The sequence below is a fragment of the Lampris incognitus genome, chromosome 4, assembly GCF_029633865.1.
Source record: "Lampris incognitus isolate fLamInc1 chromosome 4, fLamInc1.hap2, whole genome shotgun sequence".
NCBI classification, from domain to species: domain Eukaryota; kingdom Metazoa; phylum Chordata; class Actinopteri; order Lampriformes; family Lampridae; genus Lampris; species Lampris incognitus.
The window spans coordinates 62,744,351-62,762,881 of NC_079214.1; the positions used below are offsets into that span (position 1 = coordinate 62,744,351).

Sequence of the window (18,531 nt, forward strand, 5' to 3'; positions counted from 1 at the left end):
AAAAGGATCAGCAACTCCACATGTAAGGCTATGATTCTCTCGTAAACAGGTGGCTCATTCCCTTAAGGTGAGAAGTGGGCAGGTCATTCAGGTGGAAGAGTTTGTGTATCTCAGGAGCTTATTCACAGAAGGGTGTTAAAGGAATTAAGAGGATGATGGGTAAGTGCAGCAGCTAAGGGAAGCATAGCTGCTGATTTATAGGCCAATACTTACCCAACCCGCCACCTCTGGTCACGAGATGTGGGTAGTGGCCAAAAGAATAAAATTGCACAAAACAGTGGTGGTCTGGGAAGCAGAACTTATATGTCATAATAGAAAGAGGCGGTCAGAGTAAAGGTAATAATAATAATAATACATTTTATTTGTGGGCGCCTTTCAGAGCACTCAAGGACACCTTACAGAATACAGTAAAAAAAAAAAGAAGAAAGAACACACAAGCAGCACTGTATCAGACAGCATAAAATCAAAACAAAGCAGGGTAGACAATAAAAAGTTAACACAACAGATAAGTATAAAATCATCATCTGCACAAAACCCAATGAAGTATGGATCAGACTGAATATGCCAGTTTTAAAAGGTACGTTTTGAGATGGGATGTGAAGGTTGAAAGAGAGAATGTTGTGAATGTCTTGTGGGAGAGAGTGGGAGGCGGGGGGCAGAATGACTGAAGGCCCTAGACCCCATGGTAGTCAAGTGGGCCGATGGTGTAGTGAGTTGGAGAGCAGAAGAGGATCAGAGTGCGGGAGGGCGTGCGGATATGAAGGAGTTCAGAAAGATATGAAGGAGCTAGGTTATTAAGGGTCTTAAAGGTGAGGAGCAGGATCTTGAAGTCAATACGGTATTTAGCAGGGAGCCAATGGAGCTGCTGAAGAACAGGAGTGATACGATCTATGGAAGGAGTTCTGGTAATGACACGGGCAGCTGAATTCTGGACCAATTGAAGTTTATGTAGACACTTGGGGGAAGACCAAAGAGGACAGAATCACAGTTGTCAATACGGGATGTAACCAGGGTGAGTGAGTATGGCGGTGCTGTTAGGTGTAAGTGACGGCTGAAGACGATTAATATTGCGTAGGTGGAGGTATGCAGACCGAGTAACATTGCTGATGTGAGCTTCAAAAGATAATTTGCTGTCCAGGATGACAACCAGACTCTTAACCTGAGGTGATGGACGTAAAGCTTCTCTGAATTAAAGACAGCTCAGATGGTCACATCTTCAAAGAATGACTCGTGGATGCCTTCCTTTTAAGGCGTACAGGGAATGGCCAGCTAGGGGAGGCCCATGATAAACCCAGGATGAACTAGGGTAAATACATTTCCAGCTAAAGAAACACTCCTACAGGAGGAGCTGGAGAGAGTCCGCTTGGGGAAAGGGATTTAATGGGCTGCACTATTGTATCGATTATAAATGGATGGAGGGAATGGCGGCGGAATGGAATCTGCTGGGATGCAAATACAATCTGTACTTGGTAAGTTACAGTGGCTTGCAAAAGTATTCATACCCCTTGAACTTTTCCACATTTTGTCACGTTTCGACCACAAACATAAATATATTTTATTGGAATTTTATGTGAAAGACCAACACAAAGTGGCACACAATTGTGAAGTACAAAGAAAATTATACATGATTTAAAAAATTTTTTACAAATAAAAAACTGAAAAGTGCGGCGTGCAAAAGTATTCAGCCCCCCGAGTCAATACTTTGTGGAACTGCCTTTTGCTGCAATTACAGCTGCAAGTCTTTTGGGGTATGTCTCTACCAGCTTTGCACATCTAGAGACTGAAATTTTTGCCCATTCTTCTTTGCAAAACAGCTCAAGCTCAGTCAGATTAGATGGAGAGTGTTTGTGAACGGCAGTGTTCAGATGTTGCCACAGATTCTCAATTGGATTTAGGTCTGGACTTTGACTGGGCCATTCTAACACATGAATCTGTTTTGTTTTAAACCAGTCCATTGTAGCCCTGGCTTTATGTTTAGGGTCGTTGTCCTGCTGGAAGGTGAACCTCCGCCCCAGTCTCAAGTCTTTTGCAGACTCCAACAGGTTTTCTTCCAAGATTGCCCTGTATTTGGCTCCATCCATCTTCCCATCAACTCTGACCATCTTCCCTGTCCCTGCTGAAGAGAAGCACCCCCAGAGCACGATGCTGCCACCACCATGTTTGACAGTGGGGGATGATGGTGTGTTCAGAGTGATGTGCAGTGTTAGTTTTCCGCCACACATAGCGTTTTGCATTTAGGCCAAAAAGTTCAATTTTGGTCTCATCTGACCAGAGCACCTTCTTCCACATGTTTGCTGTGTCCCCCACATGGCTTCTGGCAAACTGCAAACGGGTCTTCTTATGGTTTTCTTTTAACAATGGCTTTCTTCTTGCCACTCTTCCATAAAGGCCAGATTTGTGCAGTGCACGACCAATAGTTGTCCTGTGGACAGATTCCCCCACCTGGCTGCATCTCTGATCAGTGCTCTCCTTGTTCAGCCTGTAAGTTTAGGTGGACGGCCGTGTCTTGGTAGGTTTGCAGTTGTGCCATACTCTTTCCATTTCCGGATGATGGATTGAACAGTGCTCTGTGAGATGTTCAAAGCTTGGGAAATCTTTTTATAGCCTAACCCTGCTTTAAACTTCTCCACAACTTTATCCCTGACCTGTCTGGTGTGTTCCTTGGACTCCATGATGCTGTTTGCTCCCCAATATTCTCTTAACAAACCTCTGAGGCTGTCACAGAACAGCTGTATTTGTACTGAGATTAGATTACACACAGGTTGACTCTATTTAGTCATTAGGTCAACATTCGATCATTCAGCAATCATCAGGCAACTTCTGAAGGCAATTGGTTGCACTCAGAGAAAAGGGGGCTGAATACTTTTGCACACTGCACTTTTCAGTTTTTTATTTGGAAATTTTTTTTAAATCATGTATAATTTTCTTTGTACTTCACAATTGTGTGCCACTTTGTGTTGGTCTTTCACATAAAATTCCAATAAAATATATTTATGTTTGTGGACGTAACATGACAAAATGTGGAAAAGTTCAAGGGGTATGAATACTTTTGCAAGCCACTGTATTTGTGCTTGAGCAGCCTTGGTAAAGTGGCAAGGAAAAAAAGTCTTCATCGGGTTTAGAGTACAAATAACTGGTATGTGACAAATACCTATATGTGCATTAATGTGTATTCATGTGTGTGTTCATTCAAGCCCAGTGCCCCTTGCTCATAAGACAGAGACACACCTCCTAGCTGACAAAGAGTGACAAAGTGCAATGGGGCAACAACTCACAGCAGCGAATGACAGGATGTTGAGAAACATGGCAACCTGGGATGGAAATTTTAAGGTGTTTCCTTGATCGATAGTCACCAGCGTTAAAGACGATTTAATGGAGGAACTACTAAACACATAAACATGTCTTTTGAGCTGTAAACTGAATGATATGATTGTACGTGATTAAACGCATCAATGCTGGTGTTAATATTGACATTTCTTACCAAATTTATAAAAATCGACATTTCACGGGTTAAAAATGGCTCAACACGTCATCTACTGTTTTAAATCGGCCCTGAACCTTGCAAGACCAATGCTGACGCAGAGCTGCCGGGTGGGACTTATCTACGTAATGAAATTAAAAAAGAGAATGTTAACACCCTCTATCCAGAGGTGGGCTTTCAACCTCCCTCAGTCCCCATCCTTGAGTGTGAGTCTGAAACCATGCACATTTTCAAGTATATGCTGATTGAGACTGATCATCCACAGGAGTTTATTCGCTAACCTTGCACCTTCAATACATTTTCTACCAACTTTTGAATTTCTCCCAATTTACAGTTAGTTATAGTTATATTATTTCATCATTTTCAATTTTGATGCCATGGTTCGGACTTGTGCTTTTGACGGCTGTATTAGTACCACCGGACAATTGGATCGAGCAGGCTGGGCTCGCGCCACGGCTGGGGAGCAGTCACCCCATCGCCTGCACCTCCCTGCCAGAAAGCCACCTCCCATCTCGCAGGACCCCATTCCGTCTGTGGCACATCCGTGTCGCGGCGGTCTTTGTCAGGTGATGCTTCACACCGAGCCGGAAGGCAGGCCGGTGGAGGGGTAAGAGTACGGTGGGGTGTGGTGGTGAGCTGGCGACTTGCGCCAGGCCCTTCTCACAGACCTCCTCAGCCACTCCTGCACATGCTCCTGCCTCACATATCCACCCCTCTCCCCTCCTCAGCCCCTTCCCATTCCCCTTTCAGCCCCATGCCCACTTTTTAGCATTTGTCAAAATTATGCAGTGGGTGGAGATAGGCTCAGATCTGGGGGAGAAGTTACTTTTCACCTTTACCAAACAGCTCAACCAAGTTTTTGACAGAAAAATAAATACAAAATGAATGCTCATCCCCAATCAAAGCTTTACTGAAATAATTGAGAAAAAAAACCCTTATTTTAATAGCGTAACAAAAACAGAATTGCCAAGGCTCCAGGGCGTCTGGGTAGCGTAGCGGTCTATTCCGTTGCCTACCAACACGGGGATTGCTGGTTGGAATCCCCGTGTTACCTCTGGCTTGGTCGGGTGTTCCTACAGACACAATTGGCCGTGTCTGCGGGTAGGAAGCGGGATGTGGGTGTGTGTCCTGGTCGCTGTACTAGCGCCTCCTCTGGCCAGTCAGGGCGCCTGTTCGGGGAGGAGGAGGAACTGGGGGGAATAGCGTGATCTTCCCACGCGCTAGGTCCCCCCGGTGAAACTCCTCACTATCAGGTGAAAAGAAGCGGCTGGCGACTCCACATGTATCGGAGGAGGCATGTGGTAGTCTGCAGCCCTCCCCGATCGGCAGAGCGGGTGGAGCAGCGACCGAGATGGCTCAGAGGAGTGGGGTAATTGGCCAAGTGTAATTGGGGAGAAAAAAAAATTGCCAAGGCTGTTTGAGCTTGATAAGGTTTGGGAAATTTGAGCGCTCGTCTGTCTTCTACTAAAGCAAATCAATGAACTAAATAGGTTTCCCTACAAATCCTTTTCTAAAGATGAACGTTTAACTAGCAATTTAAAAACTTAACATAATTATGAAATAATTGAACTTCACATTCACCATCTTACAGTTCAAAACAATATTCCCTCTTGGAGGGAAAACCTCTCCTCCCCCATAACCAGCAAACGAATACACCTATTGATTTTTACTGAAGAATATGACCATGTCTGCTTTGTCAGGGGTGAGTTGTGCACACAGCCTGTTAACTTTTCAACAGCCTGTAAAAGCTGCGGAGAATAGCTGCTTTAATGGGATCAATGTCCTTTTTTTTTTTTTAATGGGATCATTGTTCTGTGTAGGCAGGCACATATGCGGCAACTCGGTCAGCCTTGGTAATACACAAGGTTGTCTCTTCTCTTGAAATTTCACCACACAGTACCCCATTTTGCCCCCTTTGTAGCCGAGTACATTATTTTACGTAGCATTAACATTACCGCCTCAATAACTGGGCTGCACGAACCCCTTGTGTAGAATTTGAATTCTTTCATAATTTAATTTTGTTATAATTAAAACTTAGCCTAATGGCAACAAAACCTGATCTCTCCGTGTCCCAACACCCTCCACACCGCAGCAAGACAAAAAGAGAGGCTGAAGCTGTCAGACGTGGCACAAACAGTTGGCCAGTTAGTGCTGCAGAAGGCTGACCGGCTTGTGTATGGAAACAAGCACTGGAGACTTCAGTGACTCAACCCACACACACACCAATGAATTACACCAAATCAACAAATAGGCCCTTTCAGATGATCTGATAGTATTGGATCGGTGTATTCAGAGAAACTTGACCCATAAGGCTTCCTGCCCACATCATACTCAGTGTAACCAGAGAGACAAAAATATATAAAAAGAGAAATTCTCATTGTAAGTGCTGTTATACGTAGGCACTGGCCAATTTTACACATTTTTTGTCACCTAGTCTGTGACAAAAACACATCTTGCAAGTAACCAAGTGGCCTTAGACTTCTGCAATCTGAGCAAATCAACATGTCTTCTAATGTCCAGAAAAGTTTTCAAGATCTGATGTATCCAAATACATAAACACTGCTACTTCAGAAGAGTCAGGGGGTGCAGCAACTCATCTCTGGCTCTCCATACACTTATCCCACAAAGGCAAACTGTCAGAGAAATTATGACTGCCTACAATCTTATTAGCACAAGAAATGATGCTAACAGAGCAGCATCTATCACAAAACGTTCTTTTAGCTTGGAAGACACACACATATAAAAGCTAAATGATGAACGCAGTAAAAAAGGAACTGTACACATGTAACAGTCAACCTCTGGCCAGTCCATGAAAATATTAACAAGCAGAAATGAGTTTCTCAAAATCAGTCTCACAACGCTTTTTTAAAATTTTGTTTTAGGATTTTCAGTATAAAACAAACACTCAATACATCATTTGAGCAACTCGGCCACAATCACCTTCACAAATATAAAAAAATCCAAATCATAGAAATTCCGACATTACTAGTAAAATAAGACAGACAGTGATAGAGGCTACACAATTACACTGTCAGTCTACTACCCCTGAGATACTCCAATACAGGGCTCCAAATTCCGACAAATATTTCAGCCCTTAAATTGAAAAAGCCTAAGCCTAAAGAAAGGCCTGCCTTGGCTTAATGACACCACCAGAGCCCTGAGGAGGGAGTGCAGAATATCTGAATGAAAGTGGAAGAATCATAAGCTTAAAATTTCCTTTGAAATTCTGAGAAACAGTCTTCACAAATATCAAGAAGCAGTTAAGGCTGCGAGAGCAAAATAATTTTCCGACCTAATTTCCAACAACTCCCATAATCCCAAGGTCTTATTCAATACCATAAATTCTGTCATTTGCCCCACCCCCAATACCAGCTTAGACGCTAAGTGCAAAGTATTTTTAAGAAATTTCAAAAGCAAAGTAGAACGCCCCAGGGGGCTTAGCTGTCTCACTGGTCAGTTCTTCTAAATTGGACTGCTTCCAACTTATGTTAACCACCCTTACAAAGATTGTTTCCAACATGAAACCTACAACCTGCCCCACTGACATTGTCCCTTCTGCCGTCTTGAAGGATGTCTTTGACATAGCCAGGCCCAGCATCCTTTCCATTATCAACAGCTCCCTGGCCACTGGTACCGTTCCAACATGTTTCAAGCATGCAGTGGTCCAGCCCCTACTGATAATATCCAACTTAGACCCAACCTTACCTAGTCACTACAGACCTATTTCTAAACTTCTATTCCTGTCAAAGGTTCTCGAAAAGGTTATTCTCAGTCAATTGCTGCCCTACATACACCAAAACAGAAAGATTTCAGTCAGGTTTTAAGGCTCATCATAGCACAGAGTCTGCCTTGCTGGAAGTGTACAATGACCTGCTCCTCTCTACCAACTTCGGTAACTGTGCCATTCTAATTCTTCTTGACCTCAGCACAGCGTTCGATACTGTGGATCATGAAATTTTAATAGACCATCTCCAGTATGGGATTGATGTTGATGGATCTGCCTTGAAATGGTTCACATCCTACCTCAAAACAGAAGCTCCTCCATTAACATAGGCAATTTGTCCTCTCCCCCAGCTACTCTCTGCTGCAGGGCGCCACAAGGTTCTATCCCAAGTCCCATTCTTTTCTCTTGTATATACATGCTTGCCCTCGGTCAAATCATTCAAAAAATATGACATTTCCTTCTACTGTTATGCTGATGACACTCAGCTTTATCTCCCCCTGAAAACAAATGATCAGTCCAATTTAGTCAGGCTCTTGAACTGCCTTGAGGACTTACGTGCTGGATGGCAAAAAACTTCCTAAAGCAGAATGAAGGCAAATCTGAAGTTGTCCTATTTGGCCACCCTGACTCCTTTGAAGTGTTTGCCAACAGTCTTGGCAACCTGTCCACCCTTGTGAAAGAGCATGTCAAAAACCTTGGAGTGATATTTGATTCCACCTTCTAGTTTGACAAGCAAGTCGATGCAGTAGTGAAAATCAAATTTTTTCCAGCTTTGTACTACCGGCACTTAAATCGTTGATACCCTGAAGATTCCACTCAGTGAAAACCGAATCATCTAAGCTGGAGAGGAATGCATGATTTTCATATATTGGACTATCAATGTAAGTATTTGGTGCTTGTTTGTATAATTTGATTTGCTTCCAGATTTTAAGTGTATTCTTACAGGCTCCAGCATCCCTGCGACCCTGACAGCAGGATAAGTGGTTTAGATAAAGGATGGATGGATGGATAGTGTAATGTAATTTACCTGTTTTGACGAGGATGTTAAGAAGGGCAAGAAGAGCAGTCTTATTACAAAGAGTCTGCTCTAAAGTTAGCCAAACTAGGAAGTCATTTGAGTCTTTGACTGGGCCCTTTTTCCACCATGATATTATGTTTAAGTGAGCTGCCCAGTAATAAATTTTGAAGTGAGGCAGGCCAAAACCTCTTCCATATTTTGACTTAATTAGGTGTTTTTTGGTGATTCGGACAGTTTTGTAGCTCCATATGAAGAGCACAATGATCGAGTCAAGCTGTTTAAAATAAGAAAGAGGGATGAAAGAAGGGATGGCTTGAAAAGGGCAGAGAAACTGTGGAAGTACTACTATTTTGATAGCATTGATTCTCCTGACTATGGAGAGATTTCCAGAATTCTATATGTTGCTTTAGTTGATCAATTTTTTTCTACCGGCTAACTGGTACAAGGTCATCTGCTGTTTTTGTTATTGTAATTCCAAGATGTGAGAAGCTGCTCTAGGCTTTTTTGAAAGGAGTAGTCTGCAGAAATTGTTCAGCCCCATAATATGTTTGATAGTAATCTATCGTTTAGGGCCAATAACATGTTAATAGGGCTCTATTGAAACAAGAAACACCAGTTAATTAATATCCTAATCTGATAACATGATTGATGTGAAAATTGCAGGAGAGAGCCTCAGCGCTGTCTTACACACAATATGTAATCATAGTGTCATAGGTGCCCAGGTAGCAATAACTCAACAGGACCGTGAGAGAGCCTTCCTCTACAAAGATTAATGTTTTCAATCCACACCAACAGATTAATCTACACATCCAGCTCATCCGCCAGACAGGTGATCAGTGTACACATGGACCAGTTATTCCACACATTCATCACGGAGTACCATGACTGGACACATTGACCGGTCTATATGTATATTTACCAAGTTTTCTTATTCACTGTATCATGTCTGCACTGATGTGTATGCATGTACACACAGAAGCACACCTACACACAGGCATCTCGCAGGTGTTATGCTGTGAGGAAGTAAAGCGCGCCATAAGCTTCACAATCCCCCCATGTTCTGATAAATGGGATCCAATTTATTTTACCACAACCTCATAAATCTAGCACAAATTCTGGTAATATTGAGGCTTCTGGCTCTCAACCGAGCCAGAAAGAAGTCTGGCAGTGACGCATGCGCGCGCGCGCACGCACACCAACACACACCGACACACACACACACACACACACACACACACACACACGCACAGAAACAGAAACAGAAACACGAATGTCTACTGAGCAGAGAAAGCCTGGCTTATGAATGTTTACGTACATCAGCCAATCTGCTCATTTTAACGTTATGCCAGAGTCTCTAAATCATGATGATGGGTAGGAGGAAGTAAATACTAAAAAAGCCAATACTGAAGCTGGCAAGAGGAACCCTAACAAACACAACTTGACCATCTGCATCTTACGTGATGTGGGAATGTTTCAGAAGTGTTTCGGAGCCTGAGCGGGCAATGTTTTTTGTTTTGTTTTGTTTTTTTTGGGGGGGGGCAGGCAAAAATGAGTGGTTACAATTATTCTTTGAAAGTCCACCCATCCATCCATTACCCAAACCCCTTATCCTGCTCTCAGGGTTGCTGGAGTCTATCCCAGCAGTCACTGGGCGGCAGGCGGGGAGACACCCTGGACAGGCCACCAGGCCATCACAGGGCCACAAGCAAACATATCATCTCGTATATTCTAATATCGATACCATCATCTATGTTTTTTTCCTGTAATACCTGCGGTACGTGGACCCTATACTACCAATCAGGGTGCATGTACATGCAACATTTATTTCTGCTATTGCTTCCCTCCACTACATAATACTGCCAAACACCTCTTCTATCAGCTCCGCTTGATGGTATGTTAGCGGGCTGTCACGGCATTAAGTGTCATTCTTCAAGTTCAAACTCAATTCTACGAGGGCGTCGTTGAGGTAATGACCAACAAAACAAACTAGCCGACCTTCAAAATTCAAGATGAGAGTTAGTGTGTTTGAATAGTAAAAGATGAGTGCTTGTCTAGTCCACTAAGTATCACATTGCAGAGAGGAGCATGCGTGCTTTAAGAACCTACTTGACGTTGGTGTTGGTGCAGATGATGTACTCGATCTCGTCTGAGTAAGGGTTCTGGAAGGTGAAGCTGCTGGTTCTGATCAACATCCACTCTCTGCTCTTCATACGGAACCGATACATCACCGACAGCACCTGGCCCTTCAACTTGACCACCTGCAGATGGAGGAAGACAGGTAACAAAATAGAGAAAGAAGAGAGGTGGTTAGAGAAGGAGAGACAGACGAGGAAAATTAAAGTAAGGGTTTTACCTTGATACAGCTACACTATTCTGCTCACACGGCTCCATAGCAGTTGGAAGAATTGACTCCCATCAGCTGCCTTGGGAAAATGTGGTTGGCCACAGCATTCACACTAATTCCCCATGACACTCAATACTAATTATTACAAATCGACATCGTGGCTTCTTGTAGTATGATCTGATTCAATTATGAAAATATGAATATGAAAATAACACCTACATTGAGCCATGGTCAGTCCACAAATTAAATTTCCCAAGGCATCAAAAAAAAATTATAATTTTTTTTAACTTGGAACATTTACCTCTTTTCCTTCCAACTTTTTTAATGTGAATTATGTTTGTTTTGAATAATAAAAAGCTTGGCAAATATTGAATAAAATCCTGAAAATATGCACAAAGGTTTATACACTTGCTTTAGGGGCGTGCACAGGAAGTTGAATCAGTTCATCTGGACACAACATTTATTGAGAGAAACGCTTCATCATCAACTAAGTGACCTCTTTCATATGCAAACTGCCATGACCATGAACTAGAGTTACAAAGGCCATGTGTACTATTCACAGAGGACTGGGGAATGGCTGCAATCACAGCATTGTAAGGTGGTGACAGATGCCCCCCCCCCCGCCCCGCCGGTGCAGGGATGATTGTTCCCTCTTCACATAGATGGCCTCTTTGACTCCCAGTGGATGATGAGAGTCAAACCTTAAGTACTGAGCCTTAAGTGCCCTAAGTGCTGAGTACTTAAAGTTTGACTCTCATCATTCACTCTAGCACAAACTAGGAGTCATCAGGGCGCTGTACCACCGAGCTGACACCAACACGGCGGCTGGGGAATGGCAGAAATCCCATATTAAAAAGACCGTGGTTAATTGTGCCCCCCCACCCCTTTTCTCCCAATTGTACTTGGCCAATTATCCCACTCTTCCGAGCCGTCCCGGTCGCTGCTCCACCCCCTCTGCCGAGCCTGGGAGGGCTGCAGACTACCACATGCCTCCTCCGATACATGTGGAGTCGCCAGCCGCTTCTTTTCACCTGACAGTGAGGAGTTTTGTCAGGTGGATGTAGCGCGAGGGAGGATCACGCTATTCCCCCCAGTGCCCCCTCCGCCCTGAGCAGGCACCCTGACCGACCAGAGGAGGCGCCAGTGCAGCGACCAGGACACATAACCACATCCGGCTTCCCACCCGCAGACACGGCCAATTGTGTCTGTAGGGATGGATGCCCGACCAAGCTGGAGGTAACATAGTCGCAATGTTGCCAGTTTGAATCCAGCTGGCAACTTTTATTACAGGTCATACCCCTCTCTCTGTCCTTCATTTCATGTCTACCTCTTCATTCTAATAAAGGTAAAATACAAAAAAAAAATCTTTAAAAAAAAAAGAAATGAAATAACAGAAGTGTGATGGGAATGCATTCACTGAATGAAGAACTGAAATGCGAATAGAATTTAATTACACAATCAGCCGTTTGTTCATCCGATCTGCTCCATCTTTCTCATGGGAGTGGAAGTATGGAAAAATGATGTAGGACACTTAGGCCTACGTTCAGGGTTTTCTTTATTTAAACAGATCTGATGGAAACGCACCTTAAATCGCATGATTTGTTTTGAGACATTTAATCATTCATTCATTCATTCATTCATTCATTCATTCATTATCCAAACCACTTATCCTTGCTGAGGGTTGCGGGGATGCTGGAGCCTATCCCAGCGGTCAATGCCCATTTAATTGCAGCAAATATCTAATTATTTTCTTAAAATTTATCTGAAGATTAAAGAATATAACTAATGGTTTGAAGAGGTATATATTTAAAGTGCCCTGTGCAGAAGTTTTGAGGTTTACCATCAGCTATGTTGTAGATTTTGGTGCCCTTTCTGCATCTTCATGCCATGCAATACCTTTGCTTCCAATATTTTCAATGAAAACCCATCATTCAGTCAAACGTCAGCCAGAAAATGAAGGCACAATTTTACACCATCACATGAAGTAGATTGAAATTTTGATTTGAAATGAAATGCTGAGGGATGCCTTTGAAGTAGATTGCTCAGATAGAGAGGAACACCCCTTCCATTCACAAGGGGGTTGGAATTCACAGAAGGAAAGAAAAGAGCAAGAAAAAAATAAGCTTCCCTATTCGAATCAAAATGTTGAGAAAAAAAAAGTAATTTGCAATCTCCTGATGGAGCACCACCCAACCAGAAGCAAAAGAACTTCCACCAGAGCCGGCATGGTGTGACCCATAACCCGAGGGACTGGATGACATATTGAGGGTAGTTATTATTGCTTGCAATATTCCCAAGGCAGGACGGTGCAGCAGGCAGCTATTACTATGACAGAGACAGACCAATTACTATAACATTACTACTCCAATATCTACTCATGAATTAGAAAGAAAGGGCCAGTAAAAGAGGGGGAACGAGCCCCCCCCCCCAAAAAAAACAACCATGGTGTCACATAAGGGAGAAAGAGCAGGAAGGCCATCTGTATGGGCTATCCTTCATGGGTCTTTGTGTGAGATGGGGTTTACCTGTTACATGTTCGTAGTAACATCATGACCAGTCAATTCCAAGATTTCAAAATAATCATATGTTTCTCCCTAAAATTACCTCTTTAAGTCCTCTGCAGCCTAGATTTTTTTGAGCTATTCTGTGAGGTAGACTGTGTGAAAACTACAGTGCTGTGAGCAAAACAGAATTCATATTTTTGTATGTAGCACCACCTTTCATCATCTCAAATCCTCTTACTCTCTTCTAAAAGCAGTCAAAAGATGGAGACACGGGTCTAAGGGGATAGCTAACTTTTAATCCTTTCACACTGGCCAAAAAACCCCACTAACATCCACCTTTGGTGGTGTGAAAGGGGTATTTGTGTTGACTTTAAGAAAAATTTGAACTAACATCATAGTTAAAAAGTAGTGTGCCTGTCGCTGTTGTTATCCCCACTAGGGGTAGCCTAGAGGGGATATTGCATTTGGTCGTGTGTGTGTCTAATCTCGCATACTCCTGGACCTATCAGCCTAATAATTTTTGTGCATAGTTATGACTGTAAGTAACCCCACCACTGAGGATGCACAAAACAGTGCATTCTTAGTGCTGGTCCCAAGCCCAGATAAATCGGGAGGGTTGCGTCAGGAAGGGCATATATGCCAAATCAAACATGCAGATCATAAATCAGATTTCCATACCGCATGGGTCGAGGCCAGGGTTACCAACAACCGCAACCGGTACTGTTGGCCAGCAGGGTGCCAATGGAAACAAAACTACTGTTGGGCCAAGGAGAGGGGCAAGGCATGTTCAGAGGCAGCGGAAGAGGGGAAAGTATAGAAGAATGGAGGTGTGAGTCAGAATTTTGAATGTTGGCACTATGACTGGTAAAGGGAGAGAGTTGGCTGATATGATGGAGAGAAGGTAGGTATACTGTGCGTGCAAGAGACCAGGTGGAAGGGGAGTAAGGCAGGGAACATCAGAGGTGGGTTCAAACTCTTCTACTATGGTGTGAATGGGAGGAATTGGGTAAGGGTAATTCTGTAGTTAAGAGTATGTCAAGAGTGTTTTGGAGGTGAAGAAAGTGTCAGACAGGGTGATGAGTATGAAGCTGGAATTTGAAGGTGTGATGATGAATGTTACCAGCGCATATGCCCCACAAGTTGGGTGTGAGATGGAAGAGAAAGAAGAATTATGGAGTGAGTTGGATGAAGTGATGGAGAGGGTGCCCAAGGAGGGAAGATTGGTGATTGGAGCGGACTTCAATGGACATGTTGGTGAAGGGAACAGAGGTGATGAGGAAGTGATGGGTAGGTATGGTGTCAAGGAAAGGAATGTGGAAGGACAGATGGTGGTGGCTTTTGCAAAAAGGATGGACATGGCTGTGGTGAATATATATTTCAAGAGGGAGGAACACAGGGTGATGTATAAGAGTGGAGGAAAGCGCACACAGGTGGACTATATCTTATGCAGGAGGCGCAATCTGAAAGGGATTGGAGACTGCAAGGTGGTGACAGGGGAGAACGTAGCTAGGCAGCATCAAATGGTGGCCTGTGGGATGACTTTGGAGATCATGAAGAGGAAGAGAGTGAAGGCAGAGCCAAGGATCAAATGGTGGAAATTGAAGAAAAATTACTGTTCTGTGGAGTTCAGGAAGGAGTTAGACAAGCACTGTGTGGTAGTGAAGAGTTGCCGGATGGCTGGGCAACCACTGCAGGTATAGTGAGGGAGGCAGCTAGGAAGGTACTTTGTGTGTCATCAGGACAGAGGAAGGAAGACAAAGAGATTTGGTGGTGGAATGAAGAAGTACAGGAAAGTATATGGAGAAAGAGGTTGGTGAAGAAGAAGTGGGATAGTCAGAGAGATGGAGAGGGTAGACAGGAGTACAAGGATATGCAGCATAAAGTGAAGAAAGAGGTGGCGAAGACAAAGGAAACGGTGTATGGTGAGTTGTATGAGAGGTTGGACACTAAGGAAGGAGAAAAGGACTTGTACCAATTAGCTAGAAAGAGGGACCAAGCTGGTTAGGGTGATGAAGGATAGAGATAGAAATGTGCTGACAAGCGAGACGAGTGTGTTGAGAAGGTGGAAGGAGTGCTTTGAGGGGCTGCTGAATGAAGATAATGAGAGAGAGATGGTTGGATGATGTGGGGATAGTGAATAAGGAAGTGCGGTGGACTAGCAAGGAGGAAGTGAGGACAGCTATGAAGTGGATAAGAGTGGAAAGGCGACTGGTCCAGGTGAAGAAAAAAGTGAAGGCAGGGTGGAGTAGGTGGGAAAAGAGTGTCAGGAGTGATTTGCAACAGAAGGGTACCAGCAAGAGTTAAAGGGAAGGTTTACAAGATGGTTGTATGGTTTGGAGACAGTGGCACTGACGAAAAGACAGGGGGCGGAGCTGGAGGTGGCAGTTGAAGATGCTAAGATTTTTGTTGGGAGTTACGAAGAAGGACAGGATTCGGAACGAGTATATTAGAGGGACAGCTCAGGTTGGACGGTTTGGAGACAAAGCAAGAGAGTCAAGATTGAGATGGTTTGGACATGTGCACAGGAGATATGTTGGGTATATTGGGAGAAGGATATTGAAGGTTGCGCTGCCAGGGAAGAGGAAATGAGGAAGGCCAAAGAGGAGGTTTATGGATGTGACATGCAGGTGGCTGGCATGACAGAGGAAGATGCAGAGGACAGGAAGAAATGGAAACGGACGATCCGCTGTGGTGACCCCTAACGGGAGCAGCCAAAAGAAGTAGTAGTAGTAATAGTTATTATGACTGTATGATCAAGGACCTTTCATGGTTGCGGTGATTCAAATCCTTTGAAAAACCTGTTTGACTACAATTGAGTGCTGGTTTTTCCTCTAAGTCCGAGCACCGAAGAAGTGGTGATACGCCTGGCGGGGATCTGCATTCTACTGAGTGCACTCTTCTAGTTTGAATTAAGTTTGGTTACTCAGTGGGGTGCTTAGAGTGTGGCCTGGAGAGTAATTGACATCAAGGTGTCAAAGGCCCAACCCTGCATCTGAAAACACTCCGTTTGGAGAGCCATTTGGAGGATTACCACTACCCCTCGATCCCCATAAGAAATGGGACACCCTACCCTATGCGGCCACCGCACAAAACAGAGGAGTAGGGCCAAGGGGGAATTGGCATTGGGCCTAAGTGTCCTTTGTCACTGTGTCCTTTGTGTTAAGGCAGAGAGAGCCAGAGCACAAGAATTTCATTGTATACCAATACACATGATAATAAAGCTGAACTTGAACGTCATTCCTGGATGGGGAGCCAGCAGGGCTATTCTGTCCTACCATCACAACTGGCATCATAGTACATAACTAGCATCATAACTACAGGTGGCGGGACAGCTAAAAAACAGCTTCTTTCCACAAGCTGTTGCCCACCTGAACCTGGCTACCCACTGAATGTCTGTAGATATTTTTAAATATTTTGTACTCCAGCTCTTTTTTAACTTATTTTTAGCTTTTGGTCTTCATGTGTGTATATCTTATACTGTGTTTGCTGTGTTTGTCTGTGTCTGTCTTGCACTGTCTGGTGAAGCCACAGCCCTCATTTCATTTTCAACATGTGCCTGCACATTGTTTTTGATGACAATAAAATTGAATTGAATTAAATTGAATCTGTACAGCTGCAGGGGGGAGCCAGGGGAAAATGGCGTGAGCCTCCACACTTGTTACTTTCCCCCAGAGAAACCTGAAGCAGGTGGGTTAAAAGAAGTGGTTGGCTGGCTCCGGGTGTATCTGAGGACTCGTGTAAGTCTTCACCTACCCCAAAAACCATAGAGGCTGTACAAGGGCTGGACCACAGGAGGGGAAAGGAATCAGACATGTTAGGCTGGGATTAAAAGTGGAGAATAGTTTTATTTTATAGTTTGGTCACTCAGCAATAAAGGTGACCTCACTTTGAAACTTGTTTGGAAACTTAGTCATAGTCCCAGTCATGCTTTAAGGGCCCTGACACACCAGGCCGACAGTCGGCAGTCGTCCAATGTCGGGGAGCGTCGGTGAGCCTAGTTTTTGCAGTGTCCCACACCGTCGGCACTAGTTGGACCCCTGTCGGCAGCTTTTCGGCCAATTCAGCAAGTTGAATCGGCGGAGCCCGTTGGTGAGAGAGATCGCTCTGACTGGCTGTTCAGCCTAGCGAATCAGTGCTAAGCTAGCGAATCAGGGCTGTCGGCTGTAGTCTTTGCAGTGTGTTCAAGTGCTACTTTTTGGCCCAGACGGCAGGTGACCTGAGGCGACGCAACCGTCGGCCTTTGTCGCTGCTAGTCAGTTTGGTGTGTCTGGGCCCTTAGTCTGGATCAGGCTGGCTGGCCAATAGAGGGTGCTAGGGCTCCGCCACGCCACTCCCCAACATCCTAGACCTTCATTGAAAAAAACCCCAAACTTAATTACTTTGAAATAATATATATATATATATATATATATATATATATATATATATACATATATTATTTCAAACATTAGCAGCTGATCATAATAACAGTAATAAATCAAACTTATATATTATATTATATTTCTAACACTCAAAGTCGCTTTACAATAAACGGCAGTGAAACGAGACAATGGATAAACATAACACAGACACACAGGGGTGGATGGGAAGGGGGGGGGCTACGTAAGGGAGAAGCGGCAGTCACACTTGACCCCAGCAGTACTCTCCGACTTAAACAGATACAAAAGGGCAACAAAAAAACAACAGGTATCCACTAGGCAGTGGCACTATTTCACCCATAGCTAGGGGCTGGTTCGTGGGCATCAGGGAATATCCACACACCGGTGGGCCTGTGTACCGCACGTCTAGGGGCCAGACCTCCCCAGAGCTGATGAGTGCATGATGCACGAAACAGGCCTGTGCTGCAATGTATTAAAACTTTTTTTTTCCTGTATCTGTATTGCTATATATATATATATATACGTATATATATTTTATTTTTTTTAATGAGCAAGGTAAATATTATGTAGTTAGTGAGCAAAACGTGTAATCTACAATAAAATGTAGTTTAAAAATGTGGATTGGGAATGGTTGAAATCACAGCATTGTAAGATGGTGACAGAAGTTCTCTTAGACACCCCCCCCCCCCCCCCGGCACATCCTTGATAGGGAGGAACGCTGGTTTGAACGGAGAGTGAAAGAGGTCATCTATGTGAAGAGGGAATAACCATCCCAGAACCGAGGGAAGTTTTAAGGGAACGTCAAAAACTGTGCAGAACTTTTCTCAGGAACACCGTGACCCAGGAGGTTGAATGCATTGGCCATGCTGTCAGTGGAAAAGACACTGGTGACTCACATGACTGACTTTAACCACAAAGCCGTGGAGGAATGCTCAGAAAGGAGGCCAAAATGTATTTTCGAGTGGTGTTACTGGCCAGTGTTTAAGTAACACTACAGTGTGTTGTGTTGCTTTTAGATTTTTTTTTTTGCTGAGCTATGAAGTGCTGCTTCAGTTTATTTGTCGCCAGCGGCCACTGGTGT

The 18,531-nt window shown here is 43.9% G+C and overlaps 1 protein-coding gene across 1 annotated transcript in view; it reads right to left on the reverse strand.

The window, feature by feature from the left end:
* The window catches only part of arnt2 (aryl-hydrocarbon receptor nuclear translocator 2), a 111,001-nt gene that overhangs the window by 27,309 nt on the left and 65,161 nt on the right, over positions 1 to 18,531 (reverse strand). Inside the window, exon 12 of the mRNA XM_056278323.1 lies at positions 10,330 to 10,481. Within this exon, the coding sequence (XP_056134298.1) occupies positions 10,330 to 10,481 (152 nt within the window). The remainder of the gene's footprint in view (positions 1 to 10,329; positions 10,482 to 18,531) is intronic.